Below are 17,160 nucleotides of genomic sequence, written 5' to 3' on the forward strand. Positions count from 1 at the left end.
AGTTTTTATACACATTAATAACAATTATTACAGGTTTGGCTGAGGCAAGCATCTAGAGTACTATAATAAACAGATCTGCTCTTATTCCCCTAGTTCAGAAAACGCAGCGCAACTGAACAACGAGAGACTACAGACTGACGTGAAGAAATGAAACATTTTTACGGACATCAGAAAGTTAGAAAGAAAGCATAACTTCACAAAACATCACTTATTAGTTACCTGTCCCAGAGAGTAGGTGAAGATTTTGCGAGCCTGCCCTGGAGAATTCTAGGTTGCCATAGGCAGGTTGGCACCCAGGAATTTCGTACCCTGCAGCATGAATAGAGGATAAACCATGGCTAGGTATGGCTCATAAGACATACGAGTGATTACCTAGCTAGATTTGCTGCATAGTAGTAGGCTATGAAATAATTTGGTACTAATTATTATTCAGGATATCTTATTTAAAGCAGTAAAAAAGCTACAAAGCAAGGTGATGTTACAGCACACACATTTAGTGATTTTCTTGTATGACTATTGTAGGTCAGAGTAAGCATTTATAATTGACCTTATGATGGCTGTAAATGAGTGCTACTCCACCTAGTTTACTGGAGAAGCAGTCTTAAGATTTGTGAATCAAGCCCTTATATTTTTGCACTGTAAAAACATCAGATTAAACAAATTTATGCCTCATTGAAAGAGGGTCAGCAAAATTCCTTCTGAGCACCACAGTGAGAACATGTTTAGCAGTGTTAATTAAATCTGGGCTGAGGTTCAAGTTCCACATACCAGGTTCCATGCACATCTACCAGCAGCAGAACAATAGCTGCAAAATATATATTTGCTGGAAATGAAAAGCACAAAGAGAAGCAATCTGAACTAGCAATATAAGCTATGAATAACACACAGCAAAAGCAGTTCCAGAGCCCAGGAGAAGGCCAACAAGGCAGGCAAATTAACACTGAGAACTGTTGCCCAACATGAGCATCAAGCAAAGCTGGTAAGATTCAAAACACTTTGTTCAGTCCTTAGTCAAGCAAATTCTCTCTCAAGTCAAAAGTGTTTTTTCCTGAGTAAAATCTGAGTAAGGACTACAGTATTTGGCCAAGCAGAATTCCTCATACATTCCACATCCGCTGTGTTCCTTTGCGGTATCAGAAATGCAGCATAACATGCCTTGAAGGATAAACTCAATAAAAGATCAGTTTTTCCTCACTCAAGCATGGCCATACTTATGCATCAGAATTTTTGCCTAAGCTTTCCCTGCGGTCAGTCATCACTACACATGTGGAAAATCCTACCTTCCAGTATTCACCATCAATTACCAGTGAGTACTGCAAAGCAGGGACCTTCTGGACTGTGAACACATCTTTACATACAGGACACATTTCAGGAGCAGTAACTGCGTTACAGAGAGCAGCAAAGAATCTCAGTATTTATGGGAAAGGAGAACTCTGCTGAGTCTCTTGCCACTGCTGTAAATCCACGGTGGGATTGTTTTCATGTCAAGAACTACCAGCAGCAAGATGATGCTCTTTAGGGCACTCTGAGGAAAAGCACTAGGAGAATTCCAGCACATTACTCTAGGTGTACCACTGAGTTGTTCATTGAATAAGGAAGGAACGTTTAAGTATCTTTTAACTTCTTCCATACTGGACTTGGATTAACTATGTGAAGACACCCAGGGATGATGGAAAAAATGAGATAGCCCAAGGTTCAGGTGCTGTCATCACATGAATTTACAGCAATGTTAGCTTTAAAATCAAAGTGGAGCTGAGAATAAATCTCTGCAATCTGTAATACCACAGTATTGTCAGTTCTTCAGTGAACTGTTAGTATTATTCTGGATTACTTCGGATTCTCCTAGCTTTTCTGATGTTTACAACCTGCAATTCTCATAATCAATAGGTGTGTACTTATTTAATTCTGCAGTACTTCACTATGTATTTTCATTCTCAACTGTGGGTGTCAGGAAAACAGTCCGTTGTAGGAATACAGCTTTGAAAATGGTCTCTACCTGGCTCTCCATATTGTATTTGAATATTTTTAGGTACAAAATTGTAAACTGCTCCTAAAAATCAGGTCTTTGAAATCTTAATTTTGAAAAAAAACAGTTAATTCAGCCACAGGTTTTTCCAGAACCAGTGGAGATTTTTCAAACCAGTGCCTTTTGAATATTTTGCTGCACTTCACTGAGAAACCCTCCACAGTAGTTTTCTAATGAAATAAGAAAACTTGGAAATTCTGAGATGGATGAAATGAAAACATTGGCTTTTCAAGCCCACAAAATTAATTAAATTGGAGCTCTTGGAGCACAGAAGCCATTTGAGCAGGGAGAAATCTCTGCTGTCTTCAGATCCATTACCAGCTATCTTCCATATAGTCTTAATCTAACCTATCTCATCGCTTTTACTGATATATAGCAAATAGCTTTGCTATAGATAATTTTGACAAAATATTTTAAGGCTAAGAGGTTGTGAGATGTTTTGACAGAGAGGGGAGGGGTGTGAATTCCACTTTAGCTGTTTGCTCAGTGTTTTTCCTGACATCTTTTCAGTAGTAAGTCCCGTGTAATTGCTCCATAAATGAGCTAATGCAGAGAAAAGCTCTCTGCTCTAAATGTGGTGGGTCTTTCAAAAGCTCCCCAAAGGGATTTAATAACATCCTGTCTCAGATAATCAGTGTCAGTTGTAGTCAGTCTAATCACATTCTCATGTTCAAGGTTGAAAAAAAATTAGTAACTGTAAGATTTATTTATTTGCCTGATATACAAACACAAAAATTAATTTGTCAGCTTCTGAAGTTTACATGGGATATTGTTTTACCCCTGGCAAATCAGAAATCAGCAAAACATACACACATTTTTGTCTAAAACAACTGTAATTTTTAAAGGAAACAAAATGGAAAAAGCTCCCAGTTCTGTTACTGTGTCGTTTCCTTTCTGAAATAACAGTTGTAAGAAACTTGTAAGTATTGAAAATAATAAACAAGCCTATTTAAAAAGAATATTCTATAGTCACAGTATACAAATAAGAGTTTACTACAGGAAAAATATCAGTCCCAAAAACCCGATGATAAACTATTTCAGATTATCAATTTTTAAAATGACTTTTTATTGTACCATAGCACGATGAAGTAACTCTTTTTCCCCTTCTTTCTACAGAGCTTCCCTTATGCCTCACTGATGTGATTGAGACCGACTCCTGTGTCAAGTGAGGTTCGAATCTGGCCATGCTGTTGTAATAGTCTGTGTTTCTTTGTCTTGTCCTAGAACACGCAGTATGTTACTTCAAATATTGCCTGTGGCTCATCTGACAATAATCACAGAGGATACTTACAGACCTGTAGCCAATTTGAAGAAAAAAAAGAACAAATGGATTTGAATTTCTCAGTGAAACACTATCAACACTTTAGTTCACTGTCTAGAGAAGGACAACTAATAATTCATCAGTTTTGGTGGCAGATGGTGATTGATCAGTCTGGAGTAGACTCATGCAGACCGCTTTGCCTATTTAAGAAATAGTTATGAGACAAGTAAACACAATGGCCCTTATGCTTTCCTCTCCGTATTTCATAGGTGAGTAAAATTTATCGCATCTGATATGTGTAAAGATCCCTGATTTGCATACTACTCCTCAAAACCACTGCCTTTCTATGGTAGGTATATTTGGTTTCTGTGGCAAGATTTTGGTAGTAGGGTGGCTACAGGGGTGACTTCTGTGAGAAGCTTCCCCTTTCCAATAAAGCCAACGCCAGCCGGCTCCAAGATGGACCTGGGGAAGAGTATGAGTCCTCCCCCTGAGAAGGAAGGAGCGGCAGAGACACCGTGTGATGAACTGACCCCAACCCCCATTCTCTGTCCCCCTGCGCTGCTCGGGGGAGGAAGTAGAGAAAATCAGGAGTGAAGTTGAGCCTGGGAAGAAGGGAAGGTGGGGGGACGGTGTTTTAAGATTTGTTTTTATTTCTCATTATCCTACTCTGATTTGATTGGTAATAAATTAAACTGATGTCCCCAGGCCAAGTCTGTTTTGCCCGTGATGGTAGTTGCTGAGTGATCTCCCTTTCCTTATCCTGACACTCAAACATTTTGTTATATTTTCTCTCGCCTGTCCAGCTGAGGAGGGGGAATGATAGAGCAGCTTTGGTGAGCAGCTGGTGTCCAGCCAGGGTCAACCCACCACAGTAGGATACACATGGTTATTTTACAAATGCCAATGCAAATTTGAATGATTTTTCTAAACTAATGTGTTTTTCAGAAGTTGGAGAATTTAATGGTTGCTCTATTTGCGAGTGGAGGACTTAGTGAATAGCCTTTAGCTGTCTCTAGATCATAGCCTTTAGCAGCAAAAACTACCCCAAATATTGCATCTGTTAAAGGGAGAAGAATTTTCTGTAGAGCAGGAAAGAATGTGCCTTGGTCTGATTTTAGTTTAAACTCAGTGCTCTTTAAGACCTGAAGGGGATTTGAAAGTCACCCATAAACTGGGTTGTGCTATTATGATTTCTGTACTTGCCCAATTTAGCTCTATTTTACCCCAGTACGAAGAAGTTAAGCACAAGAACCACTATTTTTGCTTCTATTAACACTATGCAGCTATTTTAAGGGCATGCTTTTATAAACACTAATAACTCCAGATGGAACACTGACAGAGCAAACTGGAAGAACTGCAGGGACACCTTGGAACATACTGTCACGACTCTACCTCCACACCCCGTCCTCATTGAAGAGGCACGTGGCAGTGATGCTGATTTAGCATCACAGACTTGCAAGATGCTGTCAGCCGTGCTTGCTACCTACTTTCCTACCAGTCATGCCAATGTAGGTAACTGGCTGTCATCTCCACAGAACAAAGGCTGGAGCTAATAAAAATGTCAAACAATCCATTTTCTGTGAGGGGGTGGCAGTTCTATTCCTGGAGTTACCCAGAACTATCTATGACCACTGCATTAAATAATGTAAAGCTGCTGCAGGGCCTGCAACAATATATCTTAATGAGTATTTTAAATATAATTCCCTAATTGAAAAACAGGGTCCTCTGGAACCATGCATCCCCCCAGTTGGGGTAATCTGCAGGGACTGGACCAGTAGCTCCACAGTGAGGACACAGATGCCAACAGAGTACCTGGGAACATAATGAGGCTGGGAATGTCCATCAAGCAGAAAAGGGAGGAAGATGTGGACACGGTTATCAGTGAAGTTAATACCTACTTTCTGACAGCATAGGAATATAGAGATGTTGTTCTTCCAGATCAGTTTAACAAATTTTAGGAGAGGGTGTTTCACTGGCTTGGGCACCTCTCAGTATCTATCTGACCAGACACAAAAAATCCGCCCTTTTTCCTCATCCCATTTCTTCTCTTTTTTTGCCCCACTCTTCTAACAAGCTCCTGCCATGGCTTCTCTTCATCTCCAGTTTTGCCCATCTGTGCAATGTGTTTCTGGTATGCCCACTGGCTCCTCTTGGTGCAGCAGCTGCTGCAGTGCTCAAGGTGAAAGACCACTTCCATGTCCCCTCTTGGGAAGCCAGACACTACAGCAAGCTTCATCTGCCAGGAAGAGTCAGGGAGGAAGTCTTGTTTGGTCTTGAAACTCTAGGATGAAGAACACTGAACTGAGATTGAACCTATATGAAATTTAGTTGCCAAATTAATATGTCTCTGTTCAACAGCTATAATCTTCTTTTTTTTCAGATGTTTTTGACGCATGCTACTTCGAATGTTTATTAAAATGCTATAGCACAAATTCTTGACACTCTGGAAGGCTCCTTGGAGTATTTTACCCAGCTCCAAAGCAGGCAGGTTGAGGGCTTCTTAATGAAAAAAAATCATAGGCTATTTTTTTGCTATGATTAAATCCAAATTGTTTTCCTTAGTTATATTTTCAGAAATGTCTAAGGCATTTTAACATAAAAATATGGCACACAACATTCTAATTGATATAGTTAAAATTTTGCAAAGTGTTAAGCAATCTGTCAGTGGAAAATTTTGGGTGACCTCAGCGACCATTAATGCTACTGCGTCATCATATCTACCGTACCTAGCTATTTATCTGCCTATATTTATCAAACCATGTGGGCAGCCTTTTGTGGAGTAAATGTGAATGCCTCTGTGTGTACACATCTATGTGTGTACACACTATTTTCAGAAAATGTATGTGGTAAATAGTATATAAAGTCTTTAGAGTTAAAATTCCATGCTCAGACTATAAATGCATGAATGAACAGTTATCACTGTATTAGGCATGTTGGCAGAGCAGTTGTGGTAGGATGGGTGCTACTTGCAGTGTTTGATTTTGTTTGTTGATGCCTTCAAATACTTGTGTAGCCAAAACACAAATTCAGACAGTAGGCTCAATACAGGTGTATCAACAAAATGTAAGGATTTATGACTAAATAAATTAATGAACTTTCTGTTCTCAAAATGCTAAGACGCCATGCCCTCTGTGAATAACAGCACAGGAGACTGGATGAGCTAATCACTTTTACCTACATTTCTAATAATTAACAACTGGTTTAAGATCTCAAAAGAATCTGTGGAAAGAGATCACATTTTTCCACCTTTGGCTTGAGCTTAGTTAGATATTACAACAAAACCCAAGGCTGTGTGAAGCATCGCAAGCTTGGCGCTCATTTCTCTTGGTATCACCGTGGCATTTTATTGCGGCTATATGACTTCATATTTTGTCAGTCTTTAAATGCATGAAATACACTAACTGATCCGAAATTTAACAGCTGGCTGAGTACAATTTTACTGATGATTAGATTTGGGGGAAGAGAAACAGGTGCAGAAACACTCCCTCCTGCAAGTACAGAAAAATATGATAGGGATAAGTCATTCAATATCTGCATGGAAATAATCATAAATTGTTAATATTTCATTTTGAGTCTCCTACTTGGGAAGCCGATCATCTGCATATTGTGAAAAGCATTAGCTAGCTTTACTGTCTTGCAGCTTATACACTATTGCTATAGAATAAATACAGTCACACTTTTCAGGGTTATAGATCATTTTTGCAATATAATTCAATGACAGCTGATAGTTTCTATACCGCTTAAACGCATTTTGTTATTCCCTGTTGGGAAGCAATAGCCATAAACACAGTGTATAGGTGCCAGAATATATCTGTTGTCTGGAGACATTTCTCATTGGAACTATACTTGCTTATATGTTTTATATGTCTCATGAAATTTCAGTATTAGTAATGGCTCTCCAACGCTGTCACTGATAACATCCAACAGCTTCTCTGAGGCATTTATTTTGTATAATGGAGGAACTCATTTTTCATGAGGAATGGTTTTCCACATGCAGGAAAACAAATATCAGACTGACCTAAGGGCTGCCCTTTCCTCCATTTCTTTTGGGTTCTTTTCTTCAATTAGCTGAGTAACTGTTGTTTCCAATGCAATTAGGCCAGCATGAACCATTTCCCCCCCTACTTTTTCTCTATCACAAATGCTTTGCTCCAGTGTCCCAGCAGCCGATCCATTTTTTGCCCTTTTTTATGGTTTGACTTCAGGCAATCTTTACACAGCTCCAGCTGCCCTGAGTGCACTTCACAAAGCTTTGTTTCAACATGGGGAACATTATGGGGGAACTGGCAGTATCTGGTCAAGAAGACTTCTGTGTCTGGAAGTGAATTTTTATCAATCTTGATGAGACAAATTTGGAAGCCTGTTTTGGTTTCCCAATATGGAATATTAGGATGCTTAAGGTATCAGCTGCATAAGTTAGTAATACATTAAAAGCTACCTTCTAAGTCCCTTATTGTCAGTGTAATTCTCTCTTTTTCCCATTTTTCCACGGTCTCCCTTGGAGCCTCTAAGTTTGGGAGCTTTGGATAATCACTGACTCATTTTGTCATCTAGGAATGGACTATGTAAGAGCACTTTTCTAAATATATGGATGTATTTACTGCAGACATCAGCTGTGCTTGTATTTATATTTCATACCTTTTCCAAAATCTGCTATGATGTTTTTAAGTAGGCATGTGAATGTGTGAATAAAATCCTACTGAATATAGAGTAGGATTAACTTTACTGAGAATAGCAGCTCTTTTGTGCAAAGACTGGTCTGTGCTTGCATGGTTCCAGCAATCCATGCCTGGTGCCTCCAGAGAATCTGAAAAAACTAATAATTCCATGACATCCCTTTAAAATGGCACGTGGTTTACATGATAAGTGGAATAAAGCTATACACTTAAGACTGAAAAATATTCCTTTCACCCCAAAGATATCCTAAATTATATCTGATAGCTCAATAACTCTCATTCACTCACTGAATACATAGGCTAAAGATCTGTTTTCTAAGCAGCTTCAGTAAACTATTGTGTGAGGTATTTCAGCAAGAGGAGGAAGTGCTGGCACACCGGGGAAAGGGCAGGGGTTTTTTTCTAGGAATGCATGTTTTCAAGAGGGATTCAGTCTTGGAGAGATGCACAGAAAAGGCTTTTTCAGAGACTTAAGAGGCATCTTAAAAAACAAACTCAAAAGCAAAGCTGGTCTAGATCATAGCAAGAAAAGAAAGACTGAGTGGGGATATGGCTGCCATTTTAAACATAACAGGGAGGAGGGAAAAATTATTTCCTCTAAAGAAAAGCTATTGCTTAAGAAGAAAGTGAACAGAACTGACCATGATTACATTTTCTTCTGGAAATTAGAAGACTTCTAATGATGAAACAACATGATTCTGGAACAGCCTTACGATAAGAGTAGCAGATAGAAAAGTGAGTATCTGGTTGCCTGTAACTGCAGATAACTGTTCCAAAATGTCCAGGTTCCTAAATGTCTTTTTTTTCCTAAATTGCTTTTTCACAAAAAGGCTATTGTCAATAGATTTATTCTAACAATGCATCTTATCCCTTCCAAATCTTACCCCCTTCAGTGTTCGTGACATTAAAGTAAATTGGTACTTGTGGGAGAACAGAACCAGGCACCAGCTCAGTACTGCCAATGATGGGAGTCAGAAATGGAAGAAATCTCATTGAGAAAGCCAGCTCTACCTTTCAGAACCTGACGCAGCTAATGAATTTGTCATTTGTTCTCTACTAGCAATGCAGTTATCAATCCAACACTTTCACTCATGAGTTACAATACAAATGCACTGCAACAGAGCAGTTGTATTTTCAACTGGGAATACTATGATTACAGAGATAATATCTAGAGAAATATTCCCAGGAGACGCTTCCAGGCAGCTTAAAATCAATAGAAATGATGAGCATTTTACATCTCTTCAGATTTTGCTTCTGGTTTGTCTATATAACCCTTATCTTTTACCCCTGAAGAGCATGGGTGCTTTCACTATGGATAGCTTTCTCTGTTCCTTTTGCTGAGAAAATTAAGCACGGAGCGATCTGCTTCAGAAATCTGCTCACTGGAGAATTGGTAAATATGCATGCAAACAACTGCCCTAGAGTATAATCTGAGCAATTTTCATGTTCTAGTTTGGTAGGCTTGAAGAAGGAATTAATTAAAAGAAGAGAGACTAGATTTTAGTTCAGAAATTGTTTTTCTTTTTCTGTCTACTCAGAAACTCAGTTGAGTCCTCCTCTCCTGCCTGCCACCATAGATTTAGATTATTTTTGCTAAATTCTGATTTTAGCACAGAAATTATTCATCACTGACCATACCTCTGATGAAACAATGTAGTGGAATTGCCTGGGCTGGTTGGCATGGAGTTTACCAGTGGTATACCCGTAGAGGTTCTCCAAGTCCATCTTGTACTCTGTGGGGCTATTTGAAATGGATTCTTTTGGTTTTATGTGTCTTCCATTATAAAGGACAGATTTTCTGTTGTCTTAGGGTATACTGCATTCATTTTGAAGACACTTACCCATGAGAGGCACTGTTACATTGGGCTCTCGGATATGTCAAATAAATAACATGGCTTCCAACATAGAGAAAATCAGCTCGCTCCTCTGTTGCTCAGCTTGCTCTCCTGCCCTTTTCCCTTCTCATCCACTTAAAGTATGAGTTCACTGAGGGAGAGGAAATCTCTTGGGATTTTGGGAGAACAGCACGCAGTCTAATGAATCCTTATCTCAGGATACGACTTTGAGTGACACGGTAAAGAGAAAATGAGGTGTGGTCACCTTAGAAATCAAGAAAAAGGCTAGAAAGACCAATAGCTGAGGGGTGGCAGTCCTTGAGATGTATAAAAAACATTCCAATACTCTCAGATTTGTTTGGAGTTAAATTTCAGATTAGCTAATAGGAAGATTTGAAAATTATTTTGTTATCCTGAATACCGTTTTAAACCAGCCAAATACCAATGAAAAGGTTGCATCCAAAGTAATGCAGGAAGCAGAGCAGGCTCAGAGGGAAAGAAAATGCAGAATTTCACCATTCCATGGATGAGCGCTGCCAGGGGAGAGGGCAGTGCAGGGATGAAGAAGCACGCATGATGCTCCTGCTTGTGCCAAAGCAAGGGGCCGTGACTGCTGCTTCTGCAAGAAGGATGAGTTAAGAGTTTTTAGCCTCCTCACAGCACCCTTTCCTTTGGCAGTAGCAGTGGCAGGTCTCTGGCAGAGGCAAAGCAGGCAGCTGCCCCAGCAACTGCATACTTTGTCTATGTCTAGAGCTGGCTCTGCAAATCCCATTTCATTTATTTCAGGGCTTGAATCATATACTATACCTGGCACAAGGCCCATTCTATGCTTTGAAAGTGCTTTGGGCGGGGGGAGAAGTGCAGCAAAACAAAACTGCCAGGTGTGAGCAATCAGAGCACAATTAAATCTATTATGAATGGAATGAATTATCTCCTTAAAAAAATATTAGTTGTTGTGGAACATGTCTCATTTAGCAATTAAAAAACATATATGTTCAGGTGAGTCTTATTACTGCTTGGCTAACTCCTGTCATGTGCTTCTTCATACTTTCTTTTGCCAGAACTGGCTGTGTTGCAGAAAACAGACTCAGACTTCATCCAGATGTACATCAGTGAGTCACGGGCACGAGATTGCTTTATTCAATATAGACAATGTCTATGATAACAACAAGCTAATGTATACTTTTAAAACTAGAGAGATATAAATGCAGAATGTATAATGGTGAGAATTCAGTGACGTGGAATACACCTCTCAAAGGGAGGGCATCAAGGATTAAAGGTGAGACAGGCTCTGAAGTAGTACTTGGCTGAAGTGCAGGTGCTGCTTTCAAGACATGAATACAGAAAGGTTATTCTCTCTAACCAGTCTCACAGGCACCTACATTTGGGATTCTGGAGTGCCATGGGACAGACACTGAGCTGCCTTGGGCCAAGCAGCTGGGCTCCCCAGCACTGCTGTGATTCCTCTGCGGGGCAGGAGCTCGACCCATTCACAGTGCCTCAAATCCACCTAACCCATAGGAACAGGCAGTACAGAGTTAGCAGAGAGCCCAGCAGCCGTCATCTCTTTTTTTAAGGACCCAGTGGTGATGGTATATATCACATACTTTTGGTGATTTGAGCAAGGAGCACTGATGTTTCAATTTGAGAGACCTCAGTCCTGCTTTTACTTTTTCTCAGGATATACCCTTGCCAGGTGGCTATCGGCACAGATTTCCATGCCTTCCATTGAAATGTGGCACTGGATAACCAGGAATACAAAGTCATGAAGACAGCAAGAAAGAAAAAAAAAAATCGGTTCCATAGCTCTTGTTTCCTTGACTATATGGTATTTCTCTCTTTCTTCAGCTATTTAAGGACTCAGGGGTCCTTATTCAGGTGGTCTGAAAGTCTCCTCTGGACCCAGGGATCTCTTCTTGAGGCAATGCAGTGCCTGTGTTTTGTGCCCAGAGTACGGCTTGGCTCAGATACCAGAAGAGCAAGCACATGCAACTTTAGGTGTAGTACGCTAATGCTAACTAGGCTGTGCAAATAATTGAAATTTTAATACATTCCTGTGGATTTGGCTGCCAAGTGCAACTGATGGCTAATTGGGCCTGAGGTTTGTAATAGTGTTAACTTGTTATGGTACAAACATGGAAACCAGAAGGTCTGATCTGGTAGCTGATCCCCACAAGCAAAACAAAAACACGTACAGGAAGCCAGGGAGGCAAAACTTCCAGTATGACAGTGGGGCCAAGGCATATGGAAATCTGGTTCCTACTTGTGCAAGCTCTACTGGCCATAAGCAATTAGAATCAAATTCTCATCTCAGCCAAAGCATAGTATTGTAATTCCTCCCTAATGTATACTGAGGATCTGGGCCGGTCCTGTAGGAGTGGAAGAGTATCATGTGGTGTATATAGCCAAATCTTTTAGGGATGCAGAGGTCAAGTGAGCTTGTTAATAGCAGACTGTACTCCCTTCACTCTCACGTAATTCTGGATCCTTTAACTTTCCCACAGTCCCTGCTAAAAGGTATCATCACCTTTGCCAGAAATGTGCTACTGCTTAGTAGCTGCAAAATACCAGCTTCATGTTCTTGCCAGTTCCAGACCAGAGCTGCAGCCTCTTGGCTCCTACAAGTGTAGAAGGTATTGGATTAAACCAGAGTAGATTAAAGGGTTTTCTCTAGGTAAATGAACAACTTTGTTTGACTTTGGAACTGGGGAAAGCATCATGCCTGATAAATAGACATCACAACTTAGCTAATGACAATGACAGGGATTGGGTAGCACTTAGTATCATAGAACCATAGAATTCTTTAGGTTGGAGAAGACCTTTAAGATCATCAAGTGCAACCATTAACCTAAAACTGCCATTCCACCACTAAACCATGTCCCTAAACACCACATCTACACCTCTTTTAAATACCTCCAGGGATGGGGACTCAACCACTTCCCTGGGCAGCCCATTCCAATGCTTGACAACCCTTTCTGTGAAAAAATTTTTCCTGCTGTCCAATCTAAACCTGGCCTGGTGCAAGTTGAAGCCATTTCCCCTCATCCTATTGCCCATTACCAGGGAGAAGAGACCAACACCCACTTCACTACAACCCCCTCTCAGATAGTTGTAGAAGGCGATAAGGTCTCCCCTCAGTCTCCTTTTTTTCCAGGATAAACAACCCCAGTTCCTTCAGCCTCTCCTCATAAGACTTGTGCTCCAGACCCCTCACCAGCTGTATTGCTCTCCTCTGGACGTGTTCCAGCGACTCAAAATCTTTCCTGTAGTGAGGGGCCCAGCACTGAACATGGTATAGACTGCAACACTTGAGCAGGAAAGCAGTGTCATCCCCCCACCCCAATCAGCTGGGTGACTACTTATGTTACAGTCTGCAAGAGACCCCTGGGAATGTGAGATGAGAGAGGAAGTGTTCATGGGAGAAAGAAGCACTAAATAAGTTGAGTGACCCTACGGCCACTTTTAAGTTAGCTCAGGTGTGAAAAGAGTAAGTCAATAGTGATAGTTGATTCAGAACAGTTTGGGTTTTCTTATTGCTGTGACATGTTCTCTGTGCTTTATAGAAATAGAATTTGGGGAGCTGAAGGGCTATCTCCCCTCAGCTTCATTGGTCTTACTTGTACATCGCTCATTCCTAACAACCCTGTGATTTCCTCCACACAATGAGAACTGAGAGTATAAAATTAAGAGAGGTTTACCTTTTGCATGTCCTTGTATTGCACATGTACAGCAGAAGATCACAGAAAGGACTGAAATTTCTGTTCTGTCTGAGCAGCAGCTATTCTGCAGGAAGGGTGACAACCTTGACTATGATCAGAGGCTGCTCTGAGTCACTGCTAACCACTGCACTGTTGCAACTGGTGAACATCCAAGCTCTTGGAATTAGAATTCAGGGGGGTTTTGACAATATATTTTTCTCTATTTCTCTGCCTCTGAGCATAGCCAAACAGTGCATCTTGTTAGTTATTTCAGCAGCTGCTAGTCACTTTTTCTCAATCTATCCATTCTCTTTTGCAAAGAAGCTGCACTCTTCCATTGCTACTAGAAGGTTTAGGCTCGATCCTGGCAGCTGTTTTACACCTTTAGATGAGCAATCTTCTTGAATGCTCACAGGAGTATCCAGTTAAGGCCTTTATAGCTTGTTCTGACAGAATTTTTTCTTCCTGACTCTGTTCCTCCTTTGCAAAGTGTATTTCAGCATCAACTCTGAACTTCCTTCTGGCAACTACCTTTTTGCTGAGAAGTGACATCCTTTCACGGTCTAACGCCCAGTGTCTTGTTCCTGTCTTGTTTTCATGTAATCTACTTTTAACAGCTCCAGACATCTTGGCAGGAGGGCCAAAGCATACCCACTATCTGTATTTCTTGGCCTTTTTCTGATAAGACTTAGAGTTCCTCTGCTCCCTATGGATGCTTGAATGAACAAAATGGAAGGGGAATGCAAAATCCTATTCTCTTTCTCCCTTGTCATGTTCAAATACAACAGGAATGGCAGTTCCTGCGCTCCTGGGAATACAGGCAAGCTAAATTCTTTAGATAGCAAGAGGGTGGAAGGGTATGGGCCCAGCCCTGTCCTCCGCCTGCATCACTGGCCGACATCTGGGAGAGCTCCATGAGAGTCTAGCAATGAAGCTCCACAATTTCTTTTTCATAGGATGTGTCTTAAAGGCACATTTTGATACTTTAGGATTAATTCTTGCCCTGGTAAAGTTAATGTTGAAGAGCCAGTGGGAATTTGTTGAGTTTCTTCTCTGATTTCTTGTGAGCTCTCTGGCCAGACCTGTGGCCAAAGTTTACACTTAACACATGATATGAGAAGAGCTTTACGCTCTTTGGTGATTATTATTATAATAATCATTATTAATAGATTAAGTATTTATATCCTGGCAGAGCCATGAGCTGCTACTTTCTGAATTCTGAAGACTAATCCAGGTAGATGATCAGCTCTTTCACCCAATATTATTCAGACCTGAGTTAGAAACCCCCCCACATATTAGAACGTTCTGATATTTGGCCCCTTTTCATTGCTTTCTTTCCCAACATATTTCAGAAACATTTCAACCAAACCGTTTGTCTTGGACAATTACACCCAGGTAAGGCTACAAAAATGGAAAACTGAGGGAGAAAAAGGAAAACTTTAACATTAGCTAGTGATGCGTTCAGCTAGCTGTGCACATTTCTGGTTTATATAATGAGTTAAAAAGTAGTACATTGAGTATCAGAAATAAAGGTGGGAATAGCTCACTGAAACAAATGTGGATTTTACACGCCTTGTAGAAAGTGGTGTGACCATTTCAAACTTTGCTAAATACTTCATTAGGCATTATAGAAAATAAAAATTTCCATTTGTAAGGGGTTTACATCCTGGTGTGAAAAGGCCTTTCATTTCAGACAAGTCTTGCTCTCTGATTAACTCCTATGGGTAGTGTAAAACTATTAATAGATTTTTCTGTCTTCACCTCCTTGATGTTCAGTCTCAGGTTCTTTCCAACTCTGCACTTTTTTAGAGGACAGTAATTTGTTAAAGGATTTTTTAGCAAGTTGATGTCAATCTGCTTACAATTAACAATATGTTCCATTTTCCTTTCCCTCCTTCAAATGAAGTTGAATGATGGCAGTACAAGTCACAAAAAGGATTTAAAATAAGCTGAGGTCTCTTTAGATTTCTATAAATACAAGGTTCATTCTTATATGGTAGGCAGCAATTTTTCATATGTATCCCAACACTTTTCTGTTCATTTGGACATGACAAGGTAAATGAGTAATATAAGTGAAGCAGGAAAGGTAGATGCAAAGAAAATGCAGTTGTCTGGATTTATTGAGCCCATTTGATGGTGCTGAAATTATTTTTTCTTATTTTTATAGCCATTCGTTCTGTTCAGGCCTGCTAGTGTATGTCGAACACCACACAAATGAATAAAGAAAAAAAACCTTTCTCATGTGTAAATGGAAATTATGTACTCTAAAATTAGTGTGTCCACTGTGGCCCGGAATAATAGATATTGAACAACTTGTTCTCTTATCTGTAAATTGAATTTAAATATAAATGTGAAATATAACAGCTTTTAGTTAAAAAGGACAGTCCCACTAATCCAGAAGGTGGAAACACATGGGTAGTCCCAATAAAGACAAATAAATAGCAGGCAGGTGAACCACCATGAGTGCTGGAGAGGTAGAACACAGGTTAAGTGTTTTGGGGTATGCTCCCAAGCAGAATATGTGGGCACCAAATCACCAGACTCAGGTGGTAGCAATGGGTCATAGAAGTGTTTTGCTGGGAGGCTTTGATTTGCAGGTTCCCTAGTGCAGGTGGGCTGTGGGGACCAACCCCAAGGAAAGGAGGCTCACTCCCAGCATTCCCTCTCTCTAGCATTTGCTGAGGACTATCTGAAAAGTTCTTGAGAGATACCACTAAGATTTGGAAGGCTGTAGAAAGAGGTCCCTGATACAGCTCCTGAGAAGGCTATCATCAGCAGCCTATAGGGTGTCCTGCTCCAGATGAACTGCAATGGGGAAAGGGCTGAGGAATCCCCATTTGGAGAGCCTGGACTGAAGCAGAAAGGATAAAGGATGGGAGGCAATAGAGCGCATGCTCCTTTCTCCAACAATTTGCTAGGTGTTTGTGCCTCCTTGTACACCACAGCTGAGGTGTTTGCTGCCTGAGGCAGCTGTGATCTCACCTGCCCTCTGCAACGTGGGAAAGGAGCAGTGAGTGAGCTCTGTCCGTCCCTCCTAAAGCTGAGACCTCTAGCCTTGTGGAGCCTGGTACAAGAAGTAACAGCTAAACCTGTGGTCCCCTGCAGAGAAACCTAAGCTGAACCCTCAACTCGCAGGGCTGATGCTATTGAACATACAGTAACTCGTACCAGGTAAGCTTTTGGCTAATGATATTTCATGCTGTCTTAAAAATAAGGATTATGTTATGGCTTTAGGTTTTGTTCCTCATCCTGTTTATTTAGTGTGACTGGCAGTACTTAGAAAAATCTGAAGTAGAGATATTTTAAGTATCTGTAGTATTGGAACCATAACTCTGCAGTGAGATATCATGGGTGTGAAATACTCCAGTATGCTAATTTAGATTAAAAGTTGTATTTGAATTTGGGTGCTTAAGGTTAGGTCCATGTGCAGAACCTTGGGTAAAATCTGTGCTGTTGATATTGAAGTGTTGATGGCAGATAGGAAACGCTTCTCTTGTGGTAAATGTCGAACATGAAGGTATTAATCAAGTAGTGTCCTTTGCTGGCCTTCTTTCCTCACCTCCCCAATTTATATGCTTTTTTCACTTTTCATGGAAGCTATGCTTGTGTTACGCAGTCAGTGAGGAAACCTCTCTATTTAACAAGATAGATGCAGCATTGG

The 17,160-nt window shown here is 40.5% G+C and overlaps 1 protein-coding gene across 1 annotated transcript in view; it reads right to left on the minus strand.

Annotated features, from left to right (window-relative positions):
- The window catches only part of BEGAIN (brain enriched guanylate kinase associated), an 83,513-nt gene extending 73,822 nt beyond the window's left edge, over positions 1-9,691 (minus strand). The window contains exons 1-2 of the mRNA XM_035892431.1: positions 9,600-9,691; positions 220-309 (exon numbers count right to left, since the gene is read on the minus strand). Coding sequence (XP_035748324.1) covers positions 220-309; positions 9,600-9,691 — 182 coding nt within the window. The remainder of the gene's footprint in view (positions 1-219; positions 310-9,599) is intronic.
- Between the last annotated feature and the right edge of the window lie 7,469 nt (positions 9,692-17,160).

This window comes from Egretta garzetta, unplaced genomic scaffold (genome assembly GCF_000687185.1).
Source record: "Egretta garzetta isolate BGI_Z169 unplaced genomic scaffold, ASM68718v1 scaffold374, whole genome shotgun sequence".
Lineage (NCBI taxonomy): Eukaryota > Metazoa > Chordata > Aves > Pelecaniformes > Ardeidae > Egretta > Egretta garzetta.